The sequence below is a fragment of the Lynx rufus genome, unplaced genomic scaffold (assembly GCF_022079265.1).
Source record: "Lynx rufus isolate CCGP_SWC_20201006 ecotype Redwood Valley unplaced genomic scaffold, mLynRuf1.p SCAF_17, whole genome shotgun sequence".
Lineage (NCBI taxonomy): Eukaryota > Metazoa > Chordata > Mammalia > Carnivora > Felidae > Lynx > Lynx rufus.
Window position 1 is genome coordinate 28,455,091 of NW_025814831.1, and position 16,345 is coordinate 28,471,435.

General features: G+C 57.2%; 1 protein-coding gene across 3 annotated transcripts; it reads left to right on the forward strand.

The window, feature by feature from the left end:
• Positions 1 to 3,270: 3,270 nt before the first annotated feature.
• On the forward strand, positions 3,271 to 15,232 carry PGF (placental growth factor). 3 transcript variants are annotated; one of them, XM_047079536.1, is made up of 7 exons: positions 3,271 to 3,345; positions 4,582 to 4,624; positions 8,944 to 9,140; positions 9,906 to 9,982; positions 12,078 to 12,107; positions 12,213 to 12,275; positions 14,804 to 15,232. In XM_047079536.1, the coding sequence occupies exons 1-7, from the start codon at positions 3,271 to 3,273 to the stop codon at positions 14,829 to 14,831; spliced, it is 513 nt and encodes a 170-aa protein (XP_046935492.1). In that variant the 3' UTR covers positions 14,832 to 15,232. The 3 variants fall into 3 exon arrangements, with proteins under 3 accessions (XP_046935492.1, XP_046935493.1, XP_046935494.1); XM_047079537.1 differs by having other exon boundaries at positions 4,585 to 4,624; XM_047079538.1 differs by lacking the exon at positions 12,213 to 12,275.
• The last annotated feature ends 1,113 nt before the right edge of the window (positions 15,233 to 16,345 follow it).

Below are 16,345 nucleotides of genomic sequence, written 5' to 3' on the forward strand. Positions count from 1 at the left end.
CTTAGTAGCTAAATGGCTATGGGGAAATCACTTCGGCTCCCCGCCTCTCCATCTTCCCATATTCTAAATGGGAATCACGAAAACCAGCTCCCAGTGTTGTGGTGGCATTCAGCCCAGCTGAAGTGGCTCAAGCGCCAGGCACAGCGCTTGGCCCATAGTAAGTGCTCACTGAACACCATTTCTTTCCCGGCAACGACGCGTGATTGCGGTGATAACCAGTTCCCTGTGGAGTTTCGAGCATTGGTTCTGCCGGTGGGTCTACTCAAAAGGCCTTGATGACAGCTGGGGCCCGATCGCCTGGATGGTGATGGGGAGAATACAGGGCACGGGAGGCGGAGGAAGGAGTGCTCACACATTCACGCAGACAAGCCAGTCCCTCCATCATCCTGCTCCTCTGCAATTGGCAGAAGCAGAAAATTCTTTATTTTCTATCTGTCTCATGTCCGTGATGGCAAAGACCCTGCCCTGTAACAGGAGTGTTTTTGTATCTCTAATAAGAATCCAAAGTTGAATCAGAAGTCGGGCTGTTAGTCCTGACTTGCGACAGGACCATTATTCCCACTTGGGATGGAGGAGGCAGTGGTGGGGGGGGGGGGCGCTCTGAGAAGTACCGGAAGTCACTTTAGGTTATAGGGCTGGTAAGGACTGGGGCCGTGATCCAGGGGAGCAGAGCCACCAGCACACCCGCCCTGGACTGGATGTGAGCAAGAGTGAGCTTCTGTCTAACCCATGAAAATGTTGGGTCTCGCTGCTTTCGGCCCCCAGCCTACCGTAGCTAATTCATCTCACAACCCAAGAAGCCAGGTTTAGAAGGGTGTGGTCCCCAGTTTAGTGACAAAAACAAAAAACAAAACACAAAACACAGGCACACTTGTGGGAACCACAGACATGGTCCAGGCATTCCGTTCACTCAAGAGTGTAGAAGGAGGGTACAGCATCCCCAGCTGTCTGTACCTGTCCCTCATGAACCGAAGCCTTGAAGGAACCCCTGCGCCACACCCCCAGCACCTGGGCCAGTGCCTAAAGTATAGTAGGACTGAAGCAATATGTGTCAAATTAAAGAATGAATGAATACAAATACATGCACGTAAATAACATATGCATCCCTACACACACATTTACAGGCAAATATGCCCAATGCGTAAGTGCTGAAAACATTCAGTTATAGACAGCCATATACAATACAGATATTTAAATATACACACTCATGCACAGCACATGCTTGTGCCCACGTACACAAATCCAAATCCAAAATAAGAAACACACATAAACACATGTGCTATGCCCACACAGACATTATGGACAAACATATATGATCCAGGCACGCACGGATCTGCTCACCCCCATACACATGCACAGCAATGCCCAGACACCCTCCACCATGACCCTGGGCCCAGGAAGGAGTCTGTCAGCTCCATGAATCCTACCTAACATGCTGGAGCTCGTCAGAAAGTTCCTTGCGGCCCCCGCTTAGCTGGCGGATGACTGGCCCCTGGCTCTTGGACCTCCGGGCTTGGCCAGGCAGGGAGGCAATATCTCCGGCAGCCCTGCGTGGGTGGGCAGGCAGGCAATGGACACAGAGGTCACTGGGGTGAGAGCTGGGGCTGCCCTGGCCTCTCTGCTCCTGGCTGGAATGTGAGTAGTAGGGGCTGCCCCCCAGGCCTCTCCCCTCCCACAGTGCCCACCAGCCCCAGGCCCAGGCCAATCCCTGAATCCCGTCGGGTTCTTGCAGCCAGGGAGCTGTGCATGGAGAGTGGTGGGGTGATGAACGCTCAAGGACCATGGCAGGGCGCACACAAATGCACAGAGATGCACCGTCATACACAGAAGCCAGACCGGATATTTATCCACACGCAAAGACACAGGCAGGCATACAAATTCCCAATCGTACTGAAAGGCACATTCAGACACTTCCAAACACACCTGGAGACACAGAAGAGACACGTACACACACGTAATCACTCAAGCATGCAGAGATATGAGAGACCAGACCCACACACAAGCCGCATTCGGACATACATACGGCAGACATACGCACGCAGACCACATGGACCCAAAGCACATGTGGATCTCCACAGTCACGCACCAGTGCCCACGCGTGCACACGCAGACGCACACAGATCCCCAGAGGCAGACCCCTGCTGAGTCGGAGATTTCCGTCTCCTGGGATCGGGAGGAAATGCTGCACTAGGCCACTCTCAAACCACATGTAGCGGCCTGAGAAAACTGCCTTCCCACAGGAGGAAACAGTGCTGGACCCTCAGCCAGGTGCCCGCAGCTGGGCTGCCCTACTGTCTGAGTGCCTGACCAGGAGGATGGTGCCTAGGGTGCAGAGACAGTTCTGGAGTCACGTTGCTTGCATTTTGTTTCAAAACACACGCGCGCACACTTTTCAAGAGTGCATGTACATGCACGACGTATACCGGCAGGGGCACTCTGGGAACCTCAGTTTCTTCATCTACAAAATGGGGTTAACAAGCCTTTCGCCCCCGGGGATTGTGGGGACGGCATAGGTGGCACTGTAAAAGGCCAGACCAAACTGCTGCCTTCCTAGGGGTCTGGAGTTGCAGTCTCTTCCGGGGCCGCGACAGTCAGGAGCCTCGCTGGCAAATGTTGCGCTCCACCACCTGGATGCCGGCACCCACGCCAGCCCAGAGGAGCGGGAGCGCAGCCGCCGGCCCCTCTCGGGGTCGGCCCTGGGTGCCGCCTGGGTCACGGGCGTCCCGCGGGAAGCTGCGGGCTGGGCGGCGGCGGGGCGGGAGCGGCCGCCGCGGGGGCGCCCCTTCCGCGCACTGCGGGCCGGGCGCTCTCGGGTCCGCGCGGCCGCAGCGGCAGCCACCCGAGGGGGCCGCTCCCAGGCCTCGTCGACGGTGGGCGGGGCTGGCCTGTGGCCCCGCCCCTCTCACGGCCCTTGAAACCCAGTCGCCAACAGGCTGCAGTCCCAGAAGGGAGCTGCTGTTTGAGGAGGAGGCTGCCTCTCCACTGGCCTCCAGTGAGAGGCCCTGGGGTCGCGCTGGGCGCCCGAAGGGACCTCCCCAGGGACCCGCCTGCCCCACACCGCCCCGCCCCGCCCGGCGCTCCGCATCAGGTGCCCCAGCCCCAGCCCTACCTGCGGACTTCAGGCTCCCGGGGCTTCCAGAGGATGCTCGGGCCACCTGCGGTGACCTCGCAGCAGCAGTGAGGTCCTCTCCTCCTGTGCCAGGGGCTCCCCCAGGGGGCCGAGCATGGTGGTTTTCCCTTGGAACCTCCTGGCTTGGGACGTCTGAGAAGATGCCTGCCATGAGGCTGTTCACTTGCTTCCTGCAGCTCCTGGCTGGGCTGGCACTGCCCGCTGTGCCCCCCCAGGTAAGACCTATCCCAGCCCCGGCCTGGCCCCCCCCCCCTTATCTTCCCAGCCGCCAGCACTGGGGGCAGGGGTTCTGAAATCACAGACCCACTCTGGGAGCGGCACCTCCATGGATGTCCACACACTTCCCAGGAGCCAGGCTGGACCACATCTTCTGGGAGAAGACCTCAGGCTGGGCTGTCCCAGACTCAAGCTCCGGGGTCTGTCTTGGCGGGGGCAGGGAAGCCACAGGGAAGGGAGGGAGGTTTCCTGTCTGGCCCCTGGAGCCCTGGTGGCTTTGCTAAAAGCATCTCTCCACTAATCCCAGGCGGGTCCCTGGCCTTGTGGTCAGGGTCGAGGCCCCATGACCAGGCAGGCGCCCCCAGGACCTCTGACCTGGCCTGGTGGAGGGGAAGCCAGCGGAACAGGCCATTGGTGGGGAGGCTGGGCCCTGCCCCCACCAGGGTTCTGGGTGAGCCCAGGGCTCCTGGGTGGGCTGAGGGTGAGACAAGAGGTCCTGCTGTGCCCTCTTTCCCGGGTGGGCAGTCAGAGTTCCTGAGTGCAGGGCCTGGGGAAGCGAACAGGGCCCTTTTCCCAGGAGCTGGGTGAGTCTGGCTGGGAGCCAGCTTGGGCAGTGAAATCCTGACAAAGCCAATGAGATCCCTTCCCACTGCACTGTCCTGCTGCCCCAGGAGTCCCCAGCCCCAACCCAGGAGCGGGTGGGCTGGGCAGTCCTGCAGGGGCGGAAGAGCCCCACTACCGGCCACTGCCTGCCTGCTGCGGGGCTGGCCAGAGGTGTAACGTTACCGGCAGCACCAGCTCATGGCGCCACCCGCTCCAGCCCCTCGGCTCCCACCAGCTGATCACCTCCTCCCGCCCCCTACCCCCACCCCGGGGTTTTGGCACCCAGCCAAGGCGGGCTGCACAGGGCCCAGCAGGGCTGGCCTGGGGCTGGGGAGAAGGGAGACCCCTAAGGGTTGCAGGATCTTTGAGACATAGAAGGCAAGGGTCTGCAAAAGCCTGTAGCCTTCCACCCTATCCAAATGAGGAAACTGAGGCCAGAGAAAAGGGTGGGGTCCACACAGGGTCCAGTGAGATCTTAGTTGCACTGGGAAAGAGGCGGCTCTGAGACAGGGCAGAGCGTGTGCAGCGGGTGGCAAAGGAGCTCAGAGGGGCCTCTATGCTCTTGTCAATTCGGCCCCAGAGCACAGAAGCCCAAGGTGGACCCCCTCATCTCTGCCCTTTTCTGTCCACAGCAGTGGGCCTTGTCTGCTGGGAATGGCTCATCAGAGGTGGAAGGTAAGCACGCTGGGCTGGGGGTGCACATGCTCACCAAGCCCGCCCCTCCCAGTCCTCTGCAGAGGATACTAAGGCGCTGGCATGAAGGATGGGTACAGGCTGATATGAAGTTGGGGAGAGTCTGCAACCTGGCTGACATCCTAGCTGACAAAGTGGGCAGGGCTTGAGAGATCCTCCTCTTGTGACCCAGGAGCCCAGGGAGGTGTATTCCTGGGCCAGGGTCACCCAGCACGCAGACAGTGAGGCTGGGGCCAGTATATCCAGGGTTTGTTCAGTTGGCTCGGAGCCCCTTCCCAATATAATGTAAGGAGGCAGATGGGGTCTTGGAGGGCAGTGTAGGCGGTGAGTGCCAGGAGCCATACTAGGGATTCAGGAGCTGGTTGCCGTGGGCAAGCCGTCAAGAGGATTAGGGAGGGGTGAGGGGACCTTCCCAGAAGCCCAGCCCTGGCAGAGCTGCAAGGATCTGACCAGGCCTTTCCATTGATTACAAACAGACAGAACATGAGTCGTGCCCTCCCTGGCCCCTCCGCCCCTCACCCCGGGGTTGCATCAAGAGGGAATGTTCAAAGGGTGTGTCGTTTGCCAAAGGGACATACGTGCAGAAGGCAGGAGGCCCGTGCCAGGCCCCCTGTCTCGCTCCTCCCTCCCAGCCTCTCTGAGACGTGCGGCAAAGCCACACATCGCTACTGAGGCTTCCCCTCGTGCTGTGGGAGAGGGAGCGTGTAGGGACGTGCACACGCACACTCGTGGTAGCCTCTGAGAGCTGGGAACACCCTCCCCCTGGGCCCTGTCTGCCTGGTGGCCAGCCTCTCCTGGGCACTGAAAAGCTGGGGGGAGCTAGCAGCCCTTAACTTCACTGACACTCTCCCTGTCACCCTGCTGTGCCTGCTGGCTCTGGCACAATATTATTCTCTTGGGACTTGGGGAGGGACCCATCAGCCGTCTCCACCCCATGACCTTTTTGATGCTTTTAGTGTATTTCAGCAACAGGTACCAAAGAAGTCTGAATTTCCTTTTCCTCGTCTGTAAAATAGGAACATTAGATTACATGATATCCGACGTTCTTTTTCCCAGAGTGTGGGATTCTCTGACTCCCATGGAGGAGACACAGGAGTACATATCTCCCGTGGCCGGGGTGAGGAGGCTTAGAAGTGTCAGTTCATTAGGGCCACTGCCCTGTCATCCTATCAGCCTAATCAGCCAGGGAGCGTGGACTGTGGCCAGGTGAAACACCATGAGTTTTGGACCCCAGTTACCACTATCTGAAAATGCCATCCTCTCCTGCTAACATCAGACAAGAGACAGAAGGGTCCGTACTTTGCAACCGTAGACGTTGATTTTTGCTACTACTATTCGTGGTACGAGTGTTGGGCAGTCCCTCTAATTCTGCGCTGGCCACAGGCTGTGAACTGGGAAGGCATTCATTTTCTCCCCATTTTATAGATGGAGAACCTGAGGCTCAGAGAGGTCCTTGGGGCCACCTAAAGCCTCAGACGCGCCCCCGTAGATGTGGCAAAGTCGGGGTGCGTAGCATCGGCCTTCCCCGTGGCTCATGACCGTGCAGGCATGAGCAGCGTGTCCCTTTCGGCAGGCTGGCTGTGTGCCCCGCCAGTGCCATGGAGAGGACACCTGCCGAACTCAGGCTGGTGGCTGGCGGCTCAGCCCAGCTCTGTGGCCCCTCCCCAGGAGCTTGCTCTCAGGATTAAACACTTCCCTTCCTGTGTCTCCTCCATCCCAGGTCATAGGCAGATGGAACCAGATTGGAGGCTTGCCGCCAGGGCTGGCGAGAGATCGCCGAGAGCCCAGTTGCGGCCCTGGCCGCAGCCCCATGGAACCACCCAGCCCTGGCCAGGTGACTGACCGAGCCACAGCCTCTAGTTCCTCTCACCCCCACCCCGCCTCCGGAGCAGGTCAGGGGGCCAGAGGAAGTGCTCGCAGGAGCAGCTGAGCAGAGCTCTTTCCTGAGGGGCTCAGCCCACATCTGGGGGCGGTCACCACACTCCTGGAGCCAGCCCCTCGCCCACCCCCCTCACATAGCCCCCTCTGTTTCTCCCGCGTACCCAGACAGTGGCCTCCAGGGACGAATTGCCCTTTTTCCTGGTGGCTGCCAGGTAAACCAGACAAAGCCCGCCTCCTTTTTAGCCAGCCGCCCCCCCCCCGCCCCTTCCCCTACACAGTCTGGTCATGTGGCCCATGGAGCCTGGGTCTTGATGACGTAGTCTGCATGGTGAGGTGTGGGGGCGAGGAAAGGAAATCCCTTCTGCCGCCAAGGCCCAGGCAGCTCTGCTTAACCTGGCCGTGGCCCTGGCCGCCTGGCGGGGTGGGAGCCTGTTCGTAGAACGGTAGGGGGCTGAGGTGCCCCTTCTCTGCTGCTGTCCCCCTCCCTGATGGCCGGTGCCAGAGCAGGAGACTGAGCTGTCTGTGGCGCTTTGGCAGCCGGCTGTCCCTCTGCTGTTATTTATGTTGTCCACGGTAGAGGTGAAACATTCAGAGTTACATAGTGCTCGTGGATTTTAGACTAAACATGTGCTCATGGAGTTACAACAGGGAGGTGCTCCTCTGACCTTGCACTGCAAAGGCTGGCGCTTACAGGGAGAGGGGCTTGTGTCCCACTTGTGTCCGGGGAGAGTATTCCCGTGGCTGGAGAGGTAGGATCAGGGCAGGCGTCTGGGCCCCCTCCTATCCCCGGGCCCAGCCCCTAGTGCTCCCTAAGCAGACAGGGCAGAATGCAGCAGCAGACGCCCAGATAAGCACGGTTTATTGCCTCTGTGGCCGCCTTGGCCAGCTCCACGTGGACACACCGCCTCGGGTATTTTCCACCAGCTTGCAGCCTTTCCCGAGGGCCCCTGCTAGGGCTGAAGTTTATTTTTCCTCTGAGATTACCCTGAGACTCACGGCCTTCCAGGCTCAGTGGAATGGACTTCGGCCCCTTCTGCCTCCTAGGAAAGGCCATGGAAGGAAGTGAGGGGCTGCTAGGAGCGGCCGTTGCTCTAGGGCAGAGGCTGCAGGGTCCCCCAGGTGATCCAGCTTCCCTGTCCTTCCCCATCAGCTGAGGACAACCATCAGGTATAGGGCAGGATGACCCAGAGTTAGAGATGTTTCTCTGCCCACGGTCTCAAGGCTGGGCTGGGTTGGAAGCACAGAATCCCAAACCATGTGTCAGAGCCAAGAGAGACCTTAGCAACCATCTATTCCCAGCCTTCTTGTTTTTCCCCAGCTGAGGAAACTGATATACCCAGAAAGGTTAAGTGACCTCCCCCAGGTCACACAGCCAGTATAGGACCAGGACTAGAAGCCAGGTCTCCTAACTCTGGCCACTCACTTTCTGGGAGCCTCTGTTTGGGACCAGGCCCCAGGCCTTCGCCTGAAGGAGCATCTTTTGAGAGATTCCAGATGAGCCGACAAAAGATCCTGGTCACAACCACTAGGATGTGGTGGGGGTCAGGGATGTCCCTGATAATCCTCAGTGAACTGTCATCTAATCAATCAATAATTACCTAGCCTATTTTTACTGGGTGCTTGGGTCCCTGTCCTCATGGAGCCTCGACTTGGTTGTAAAGGAGATAAGAGCCACTAGTGGCCAAGATAAGGTAAAACCTCGGGGCCAAATTATGCTCAAAGGAGGAACATCTGTTCATACTGGGAAAGTTGGAGAAGGCTCCGGAGAGGAGGTGGGATAGTGGGCTTTATCTGGTTAGGAACAGGAAGGGCACATCCCGAAGGTGGGAATAATGGTGATACAGCCGAGCTTGATGTGAGGGCTGGTCCCACTGAAATGGAGAGTGATGTGGACAGGGCGCGTTGCTGGCCGTGGCCTTGGCTGCCGAGTAGAGGAGCTGGCTCAGAGAGGGGCAGAAAATAAGGACTAAGGGGAGGCTAACCCTCCCTGTGGGACTCTACAAGCCAGTCATGCAGAACTGACTGTTCTCTGCAAATTCCCCAAGATCGAGGAAGCAGTCGATCAGGCCTGAGAAAGGCCCAGAGGGCCTGAGGAGCCCCCAAGACACACGCTCCTCAAAGCTCCAAGGGCGCCACGGCAGATGGGGGTGCCTGCGTTGAGAACAGAGCAGAGAGGCCAGACCCTGAGAAACTCCATTCCACTGTGGTTTCTGTCCGGCAGAGGAGCTAGGGGTCCAGCAGTCCTCCCAGAGGCATCATGTCAGGAGTTCAGAGCACAGAGCTCATACAGGCTGGGGGCTTCCTGGAGGAGGGAGTGCGGGCTGAACCTGGAAGGCCCTGCGCGGCTTGGGGAGCTGGCACTGGGCCTTTGAGGGGCAGGCTCCTCCTGACTTGACCCAGCTGTCTGTGCCTCCTTGTAGTGGTGCCCTTCCAGGAAGTGTGGGGCCGCAGCTACTGCCGGGCGCTAGAGAGGCTGGTGGACATCGTGTCGGAGTACCCCAGTGAGGTGCAGCACATGTTCAGCCCCTCCTGCATCTCCCTGCTGCGCTGCACCGGCTGCTGTGGTGATGAGAACCTGCACTGCGTGCCCGTAGAGACGGTCAATGTCACCATGCAGGTAGGGAGGGGAGGAGAGCAGGCCAAGGTCCCGGGACCGGAACTGACTCCGAGGCCCCGGCACTCCCCACCCCAGCACAGTGCTCCCCCCTTCACGAGCCCCGTCCCAGCTTGGAGCCCACTCCAAGGGCTCTATCCTGGTCCTACCCCATGACCCAAGGACGTCTGGTGGAGCTTGGAAAGGAAACCTGTTCAGATGCAAGCAGTCCTCGTGTATACCAGGAGCATTCGGTGCCCTGGGCTTTGTGTGTGTGCACATGGGCACGCGTACACACACACACACATACACACACACAGACACACACACACACACCCCTTGTTTATTAAGCACTTGCTAGTAAGGCCAAGCCCTGTGCTAGGTGCTCCTAAATGTTACTTCTGTTACCTCAACACGTGATCCTTCAAGGCAAGTGTTATTTACATTTCACAGATGAAGCGCTTGAGGTTCAGAGCTGGCATTTCACTGGCTCAGCGAGTAGAAGAACCAAGACTGTATGTAGGTCGCTCCGACTCCACAGCAGAGTCCCCCTTCCTATACTATTGCCATGCTGGTGGCCCCGGGGAAGGAGGGACAGGGGCCTCCCTCAGATCCACATGCAGGTGGGAGGGCTGTTTGCCCCCGACTCAAAGCACAATGAGAGTATGTGAGCTCAAGGCTGGTGGCAAACAAGGAGTCAGGTCCCGCTCCCGGGGAGGGGGTGGAGAGACTATTGGAAACCCAGGGGCCATCCTCCAATCCCGGCCTCAAACCTTTCTCTCCTGGAAGCTCCTGAAGATCCACTCTGAGGACCGGCCCTCCTACGTGGAGCTGACATTCTCTCAGCACGTCCGTTGCGAGTGCAGGTAGGTCCTCGGGGAGCGGCAGGGACAGGCCCTTCTCATTTGGGAGCCTCAGCCCGGTGGCTGCCCATCCCTCCCGCGCTGTCTTCCTGGCTGAGGGAGACGAAGGAAATAAGGGACCAGTGGCAGCTGCCTTTTATGCTCCACATCAGTCAGTTTTGCTGGGGAAGTGGTCCCATCAGCTGGAACACAGTTGCCTGAGAAGCCACAGGGGCAGAGGAAGCCAGGGTCCGTCCCAGACTTGGAGGGGCTGGGGGTGCGCTCTCCCCCTCCCTGAGGTGGGAGGGGGCCGCCACAGCCCTGGAAGAGGTGCCTGGGGCTAAGACATTGCTAGCCTGGACTTAGTCCTAGGCCAGGCTGGCGCCCAGGGAAGGGGCGACTGGACTGAGGGGCACAGAGAGGGATACGCTCTGGCAGGAGAAAAGTGGCAGAAAGAAGGAGTCAGTGGCTTTCTTTAAAGCCAACCTCTGCCTGGCAGAGCCTCTAACCAGCAGTCTTGCTGCCTTTGCCCAGAGCACCCTGAACATTAGTTATCAGGAGCAGCAGGCCTGGCACTTTAACCAGGCTCAGGGAGGAGAGAAATGGGCTGGAACCCATTCTCCTGGTGCCCTGGGCCATACATAGATGGAGGCACCAGACTAGAGGTCCCGAGCCCTGACCTGAGGCCAGAAGACAGGGGGAGAAGCACCATTTATTGTGTGCACCTCTTTTGTGCCCCCCACTAGGCACTTGAATGTTTTCTCATTCATTCAACAAACATTTATTGAGTGCCTGCTGTGTGCCAGGCACTGCCCTAGATGCTTGGGATACAGTGGTGAGCAAGACAGACAAGGTCCCTCCTCTCATAACAACCCTAGGAGGCAGGTACTATTGTCATCCCCATTTTACAAATGAGGTAAACCGAGGCTAGTCAGGGAACCCCAGCCTATATAATCCCTAAGCCTGCCATTTCTCATGCTGCCTCTCATGGCCATAACCACATTCTTCAGGAGCCCCACTGCTGCCCTGCCTCCTGTCCAGGACTCGGGCCACCCCTTTTGGACCAGAGCCCAGGCTCTAGGCCCTCTTCACTCTACCTCTATTGGAGGCCCTGCTTCAATCCATTTCCTCCTTTCCGTCCTGGCCAGGGCTTAGCCATGTAACAATAGCTCAGTAATGAACCCTCCTGGGCACAGTGCCAGATGGTGACATTTCACCTTCTACGTCACCTCTGCCCTCACAGCCACTCTTTTGGGGCAGGCAGACCGAGGAGACGAAGGCTCACAGACCGTCTCTGACTGGCCCAAGATGGCAGAGACATGACCAGGCAGTCCCTGGTACCAAGATGCCCTGGTACCCTGCACTGGCTCCTAAGGACGACAGCCAGCCTAGGGCAGCATTGCCCCGGCCCCAAAGCCGACTGTTACCATACTGCCCACGCCCCCACCCCCGTTCCCAGGAAAGACGGAGGCCCTGTTCCCTTCCAATGGGTTGGGCAACAGGGACACCTTTCTTCTCACTTCTGGGCCAACAGCCACAGCCCTGGAGGCAGAACCAGGACATGCCTGGTGACTGTGGGGCTCGTGCTCACCTCCCTTCGCGTCACCCCCTCACGCACTCCCCCTGCTGTCGCCCGCAGTGTCATACATCCCCAGGGTGGGGGTGGCCGTTGTGCCCCAACAGGCATCCTGAGCTGGTGGCAACCACCCTCCAGTCCATGGCTTTGCCCCTCATTCACTGTCCTTGCAGAAACTCCCAGCATGCACTCTGGGGGGAAGGGCAGGTACCAGGGAAGGCACTGAACAGAGAAAATCAGCAGAGAACAAACTCGCAAGTGCACAGACTTGATGCCAAGAGGCTGAGGAGGGCACAAGGCTGTGGGAAGGGGCCCCAGGAGGAGGTTCCTAATTCTAGTGGTGGGGTCACAAGAGCTTTGAGTGGAAGCTGAAGTCCAGAGGCCTCTGGCCATCCCTCCCTCACTGGCTCCATTCTGCCCCCTGGTGGTGTCAACACTAACCGCAGGACCAGGGCTGGATGTCTGAGAGGTGCCTGGGTGGTGGGGAGCCCCCTACTTACTGGTTTCCTGATTGTCCCCTGGTCTCTCTGTCTGTTTTCCCAGGCCTCTGCGGGAGAAGATGAAGCCAGAAAGGTAAGTGGCCTGGCTGGGGCTCCGGGCTATTCTCGGGCCTGCCAGCCTCTGTCCTAGCATGGGGGCCCCCAGCCACTTTGTCTTGACGCTTTTGGCTTATTGCAGGAGGAGACCCAAGGGCAGGGGGAAGAGGAAGAGAGAGAAGCAGAGACCCAGAGACTGCCACCTGTGAGTGCGCGGAGGGGGGGACCAGGGATGGCAAGGAGTCTGGGCCAGAGGGGGCCCCTGCCCTGCCAGCAGGGATCAGTGGTCGGGAAGGGGAAAGGCAAGGCCAGGGCAGTCTTGGGGCAGAACAGGCAAGTGTCTCCTAGGGAATCTAGGGCCCAGGAAGCATCAGGGGAACTTGGTTCTTCATCAGGCTTAGCCCTGAGTCTCTTCATGGCCTTTAGCGAGTCACGTGACCTCTCTGCCCCTCATTTTCCTCTGTGTGTAGAAGGAGGGGAACATTCAGTCATTCTACACACATCTACCAAGCACTTACTGTGTTCCAGGTACTTCCATGAACAAACCAACATGATTCCTGCTCCTATAGTGCTTGCATTCTAGTGAAAAATATTCTCACAACTGAAAACGCATCTGGGGCTACTTCCTAGTGGCCCTGTGAAGACAGGGGTGCTGGGGATGCCGGTCTCCTGAATGTGTGCAGCCCTCGCTTCCCCCTTGGGCCCAGGCATGGACTTGGGGAAAGAGCTGGCAGTGTGGTCCATGTGCACCGCCCCCGCCCCCAGCCCCTGCCAGACAGCCCCACGTAGAAAGTGTCCCGTTCCTCCATCTGCCAGGACAGTGGTCCTCAAACATCTCATTTGGGAATCTCCTGAGAGAATTTCAAAAGCCCACGTGCTCCCTAGCTTCTTAAGTTGACATTGAACTTTAAAAATTAGAAGTTCATCAAAATTATAAATAGTTACATAGGATATCGTTTCTGGCATGTTATAAATATTAATGTTTTAATAAAGTCACTATATAATTCTTTGGGTACACCCTATAGAATCAGCCACCCTAAGAGTTCCCATCACGCGCTTAAAAACAAATGTGAACGCTTTGCTTTAATAGTTGCATGTTTACGTAGCTTCTTTTTAACTTGAACCTGTGTTTCCATTCTACTTCCCCCACAGAATTTCAGCCCAATTTTTTTTGTTGTTTTTTGTTTTTTTAATGTTAATTTATTTTTGAGAGAGAGAGAGAAAGACAGAGTGTGAGCAGGGGAGGGGCAGAGAGAGAGGGAGACACAGAATCCGAAGAAGCAGGCTCCAGGCTCTGAGCTGTCAGCACAGAGCCCGACGCAGGGCTTGAACTCCCAGAGTGTGAGATCATGACCTGGGCCGAAGTCGGATGCTTAACCGACCGAGCCACCCAGGCGCCCCTAATTTAATATTTTTTTTAATGTTCAAAAGTCCATTATGTGTCCCCTTGTCACATTTATCTGCCATCACAATGGTGTATAAATTTGAATTGTTTTCATTTTCCTGTGAACAGAAAACTCTAAACTAAGTCCTTTCCTGGAATAAGTTATCACAGTAATTATTAGTAGTACCAGTTGATCAAAACAGCACAAATATGTCGTATTTTAATAAATGTTAAACATAAAAGTATAATCAATCTTACAGGGAATGCATCTCAATGAGATGATGGTGGCTACCTCTTTTTAATTAGTTAATGAATCCACTAATGAATGTTACCTCCTGGCAGACTGAGACAGGATTCAGCATTAATTCCATTTTCATTTTTTAATAGAGGGAAAGGTTGAGAAACCATGCTCCCAGAAAGAAGTAAATGGGACTAGATGTCATACAATCATTTGAACTCCTTCCAAGTTATTTGCCAAAAGCCTCAAGGTGATCTGCTAACAAAAATTACTTCTCTTGGCTTATTAGCTGACAGTTCGGTTAAATTGTTCAATTTTGTTGAAAGCGAAGACTTGGAAACCACTTGACTTGCGAAAGCCTTGGTTACCTGGTCATTGGCCATATCTCCTTTTTCAGCACCTACATGGATATCTCAGGTTGTCCTTTTGGTCACTGTCCCCACCCCACTGGTTTTATCCTGGGGCAAAGTACTGAGCTGGATTTGGAAAGGACAAGATGCTTCTTTCCTTCCTAAAGGGAGCGGGGGCAGTTGTGACCAAGGTGGTGGGGAAACAGACCTCAGGCAATTTCTCATGCAGTTTTCAGGCAGAGGACATGTGGAGGCTGAAAACTGATTCTCTTAACACCATCAATACTCACATACCCCTTGGACAATCTTCATGCACATCTAGGGTTGCCCGTACCCCTGTTAGAAGACTGTGGTCCTAGAATAACCGGAGGCATTATTGCATGAAGCCAGGCTGGGTTCAAAGTTGGCTCTGTCACTGACTAGCTGTGTGACCTCGGGCAAGTTTCTTAACCTTTCTGAGCCTTAGTTGTTTTTTGTTTTTGTTTTGTCTTCTAAAGGGTAATGATAGCAGGGCCTTCCTCATGGGATGTTGTTAAAGGGCAATGAAAGAGGGCTTAGCACAGGGCTGGGCACGTGGGTAAGTGCTTGGTGAAGGGTGACTCCTAGCTTCTTGGCCTCGGTGCAAGCAGAGACCCAGGAGTGCTGCAATCTCCCTGTGCTCCCTGTCCAAGCTTTCCCTCCAGGCCTGTCCCCCCTCCCATAGGAGGGACCCTGCCCTCACAGGGTGCTGATACCCCCTTTCTGTGTTTGGTCTCTGGCAGGTGCGGCAATACTGTTCCCCGGAGGTAACCAGCCCCTCAGAAGAGAGACAACCCCCACCCGGCTCCTGTATTTATTACCGTCACACTCTCAGTTACCTCCCTGCTGACACCTGCCCTCTATTTATTAGCCAATTGTATCCCTGCTGAATGATTTGCTTCCTCCAGGATGAGGGGCAGGGAGGGACAGGACCCTCAGGAATTCAGTGCCTTAAACAGAACGTGAGAGAAAGAAAGAAGGCAGCCACGGACCCATGTGTGTTTCAGCTGTGGGAGAAGCACACAGACGCGGCTTTGTGAGGGGCACGCCAGGGCCCGGCGGGCTTCCCCGGAGCAGGAGACAGAATGGGACCTGCCTCCTGTTCCGACCCTGGACCGCATGGACCAACAGCGCTGGCTTTGGGAGCCCCTCGCCCCGGCAGGAGCGGAGGAGCCTGTTCTGTCGCCTGGGCCCAGGCTGGAGGGGAAGGCACGCCGGGGATGGAGGGGTCCTTCTGCGTCCTCCTCCTCCTCCTCTGGGCAGCAGCTCCGCACCCTGGAGATCCGCCGACCCCAGAGAACGATGCTTGCCTGGGGGCCTTTGCCACTCCTCGCGCCCTAGTCTGTCCTGACGTCTTGCACTGCTTCGTGCTGGGACATTGTTCTTTACGGTCAAGGCATCACCACCTGCCCCTCTCAGGGACACAAGCAAAGAGGCGGCCCTAGGCCGGACGTGGAGCAAGCCGCCCCTCGGTGGCTGTCCGGCTGCCAAGCCAGATTCTCTTGAATAAAGTATTCTAGTCTGGAGACAGCTTTCCCAGGGGAGTGTGTCTGCCGCAGCAGTGGGCCTCAACGGCAAAAACGTGGAAGCAGGACAGGAAGAGGGAGGCTGCGCTCAGGGCAGCCCTGGGGCCGGCTCCGGCCTCTCCTGCCGCACCCTGGAGTGTCTTCTCCCCTGCTGCTTCAGGCAAAACCCTGGGGTCCGCTCCTCCCATCGCGATGGGTTCCCAAGATGGAATCTTGGCCTCAAAGTTGGGGGCCCTGGCCCCAGCTACCCCGAACACCCTCACATTCAAGAGCACACTCCCTTTCCCCTTCCCCCAGGGCCGTCCCACTCTCAGTCCGGTGCCGGCCCCCTGGCCCCTGAGGAATGGGGGTTCCCAGGCTTCTCCCAGCCCTTTGGGCCAGACGTCCCGGCTGCCGCATCCCAAGCCTGCTCGGGCTGCTGGCGCGGGCGGGGATTCCCAGATGCTGCCCGATTTCTTCTTCCTTTTACCTCCCATCTTCCTCTGCCTTCTCCTGAACACCTTGGCATGAAATGAGAAAAATTTTCTTTTTTCTTTTTTCAGTCCAAACCACGTACTACCAGATTCCCACCTGCCCGCGACCTGCAAGGCGTGTGTGTGTTTATGTTGTGTGGCGTTGTGGGAGGGGGAATTCCCCACTTCTGTCACTTGAGGCGGCTCAGGACAAAACCACAGGGACCCAGTGGGCAGGGGCCGGCCTCAGGCTTTGGAGGGAAGCCATGGACAGGCCGGTAGGGGTGGGGTGGGGTGGGGTGGAGCA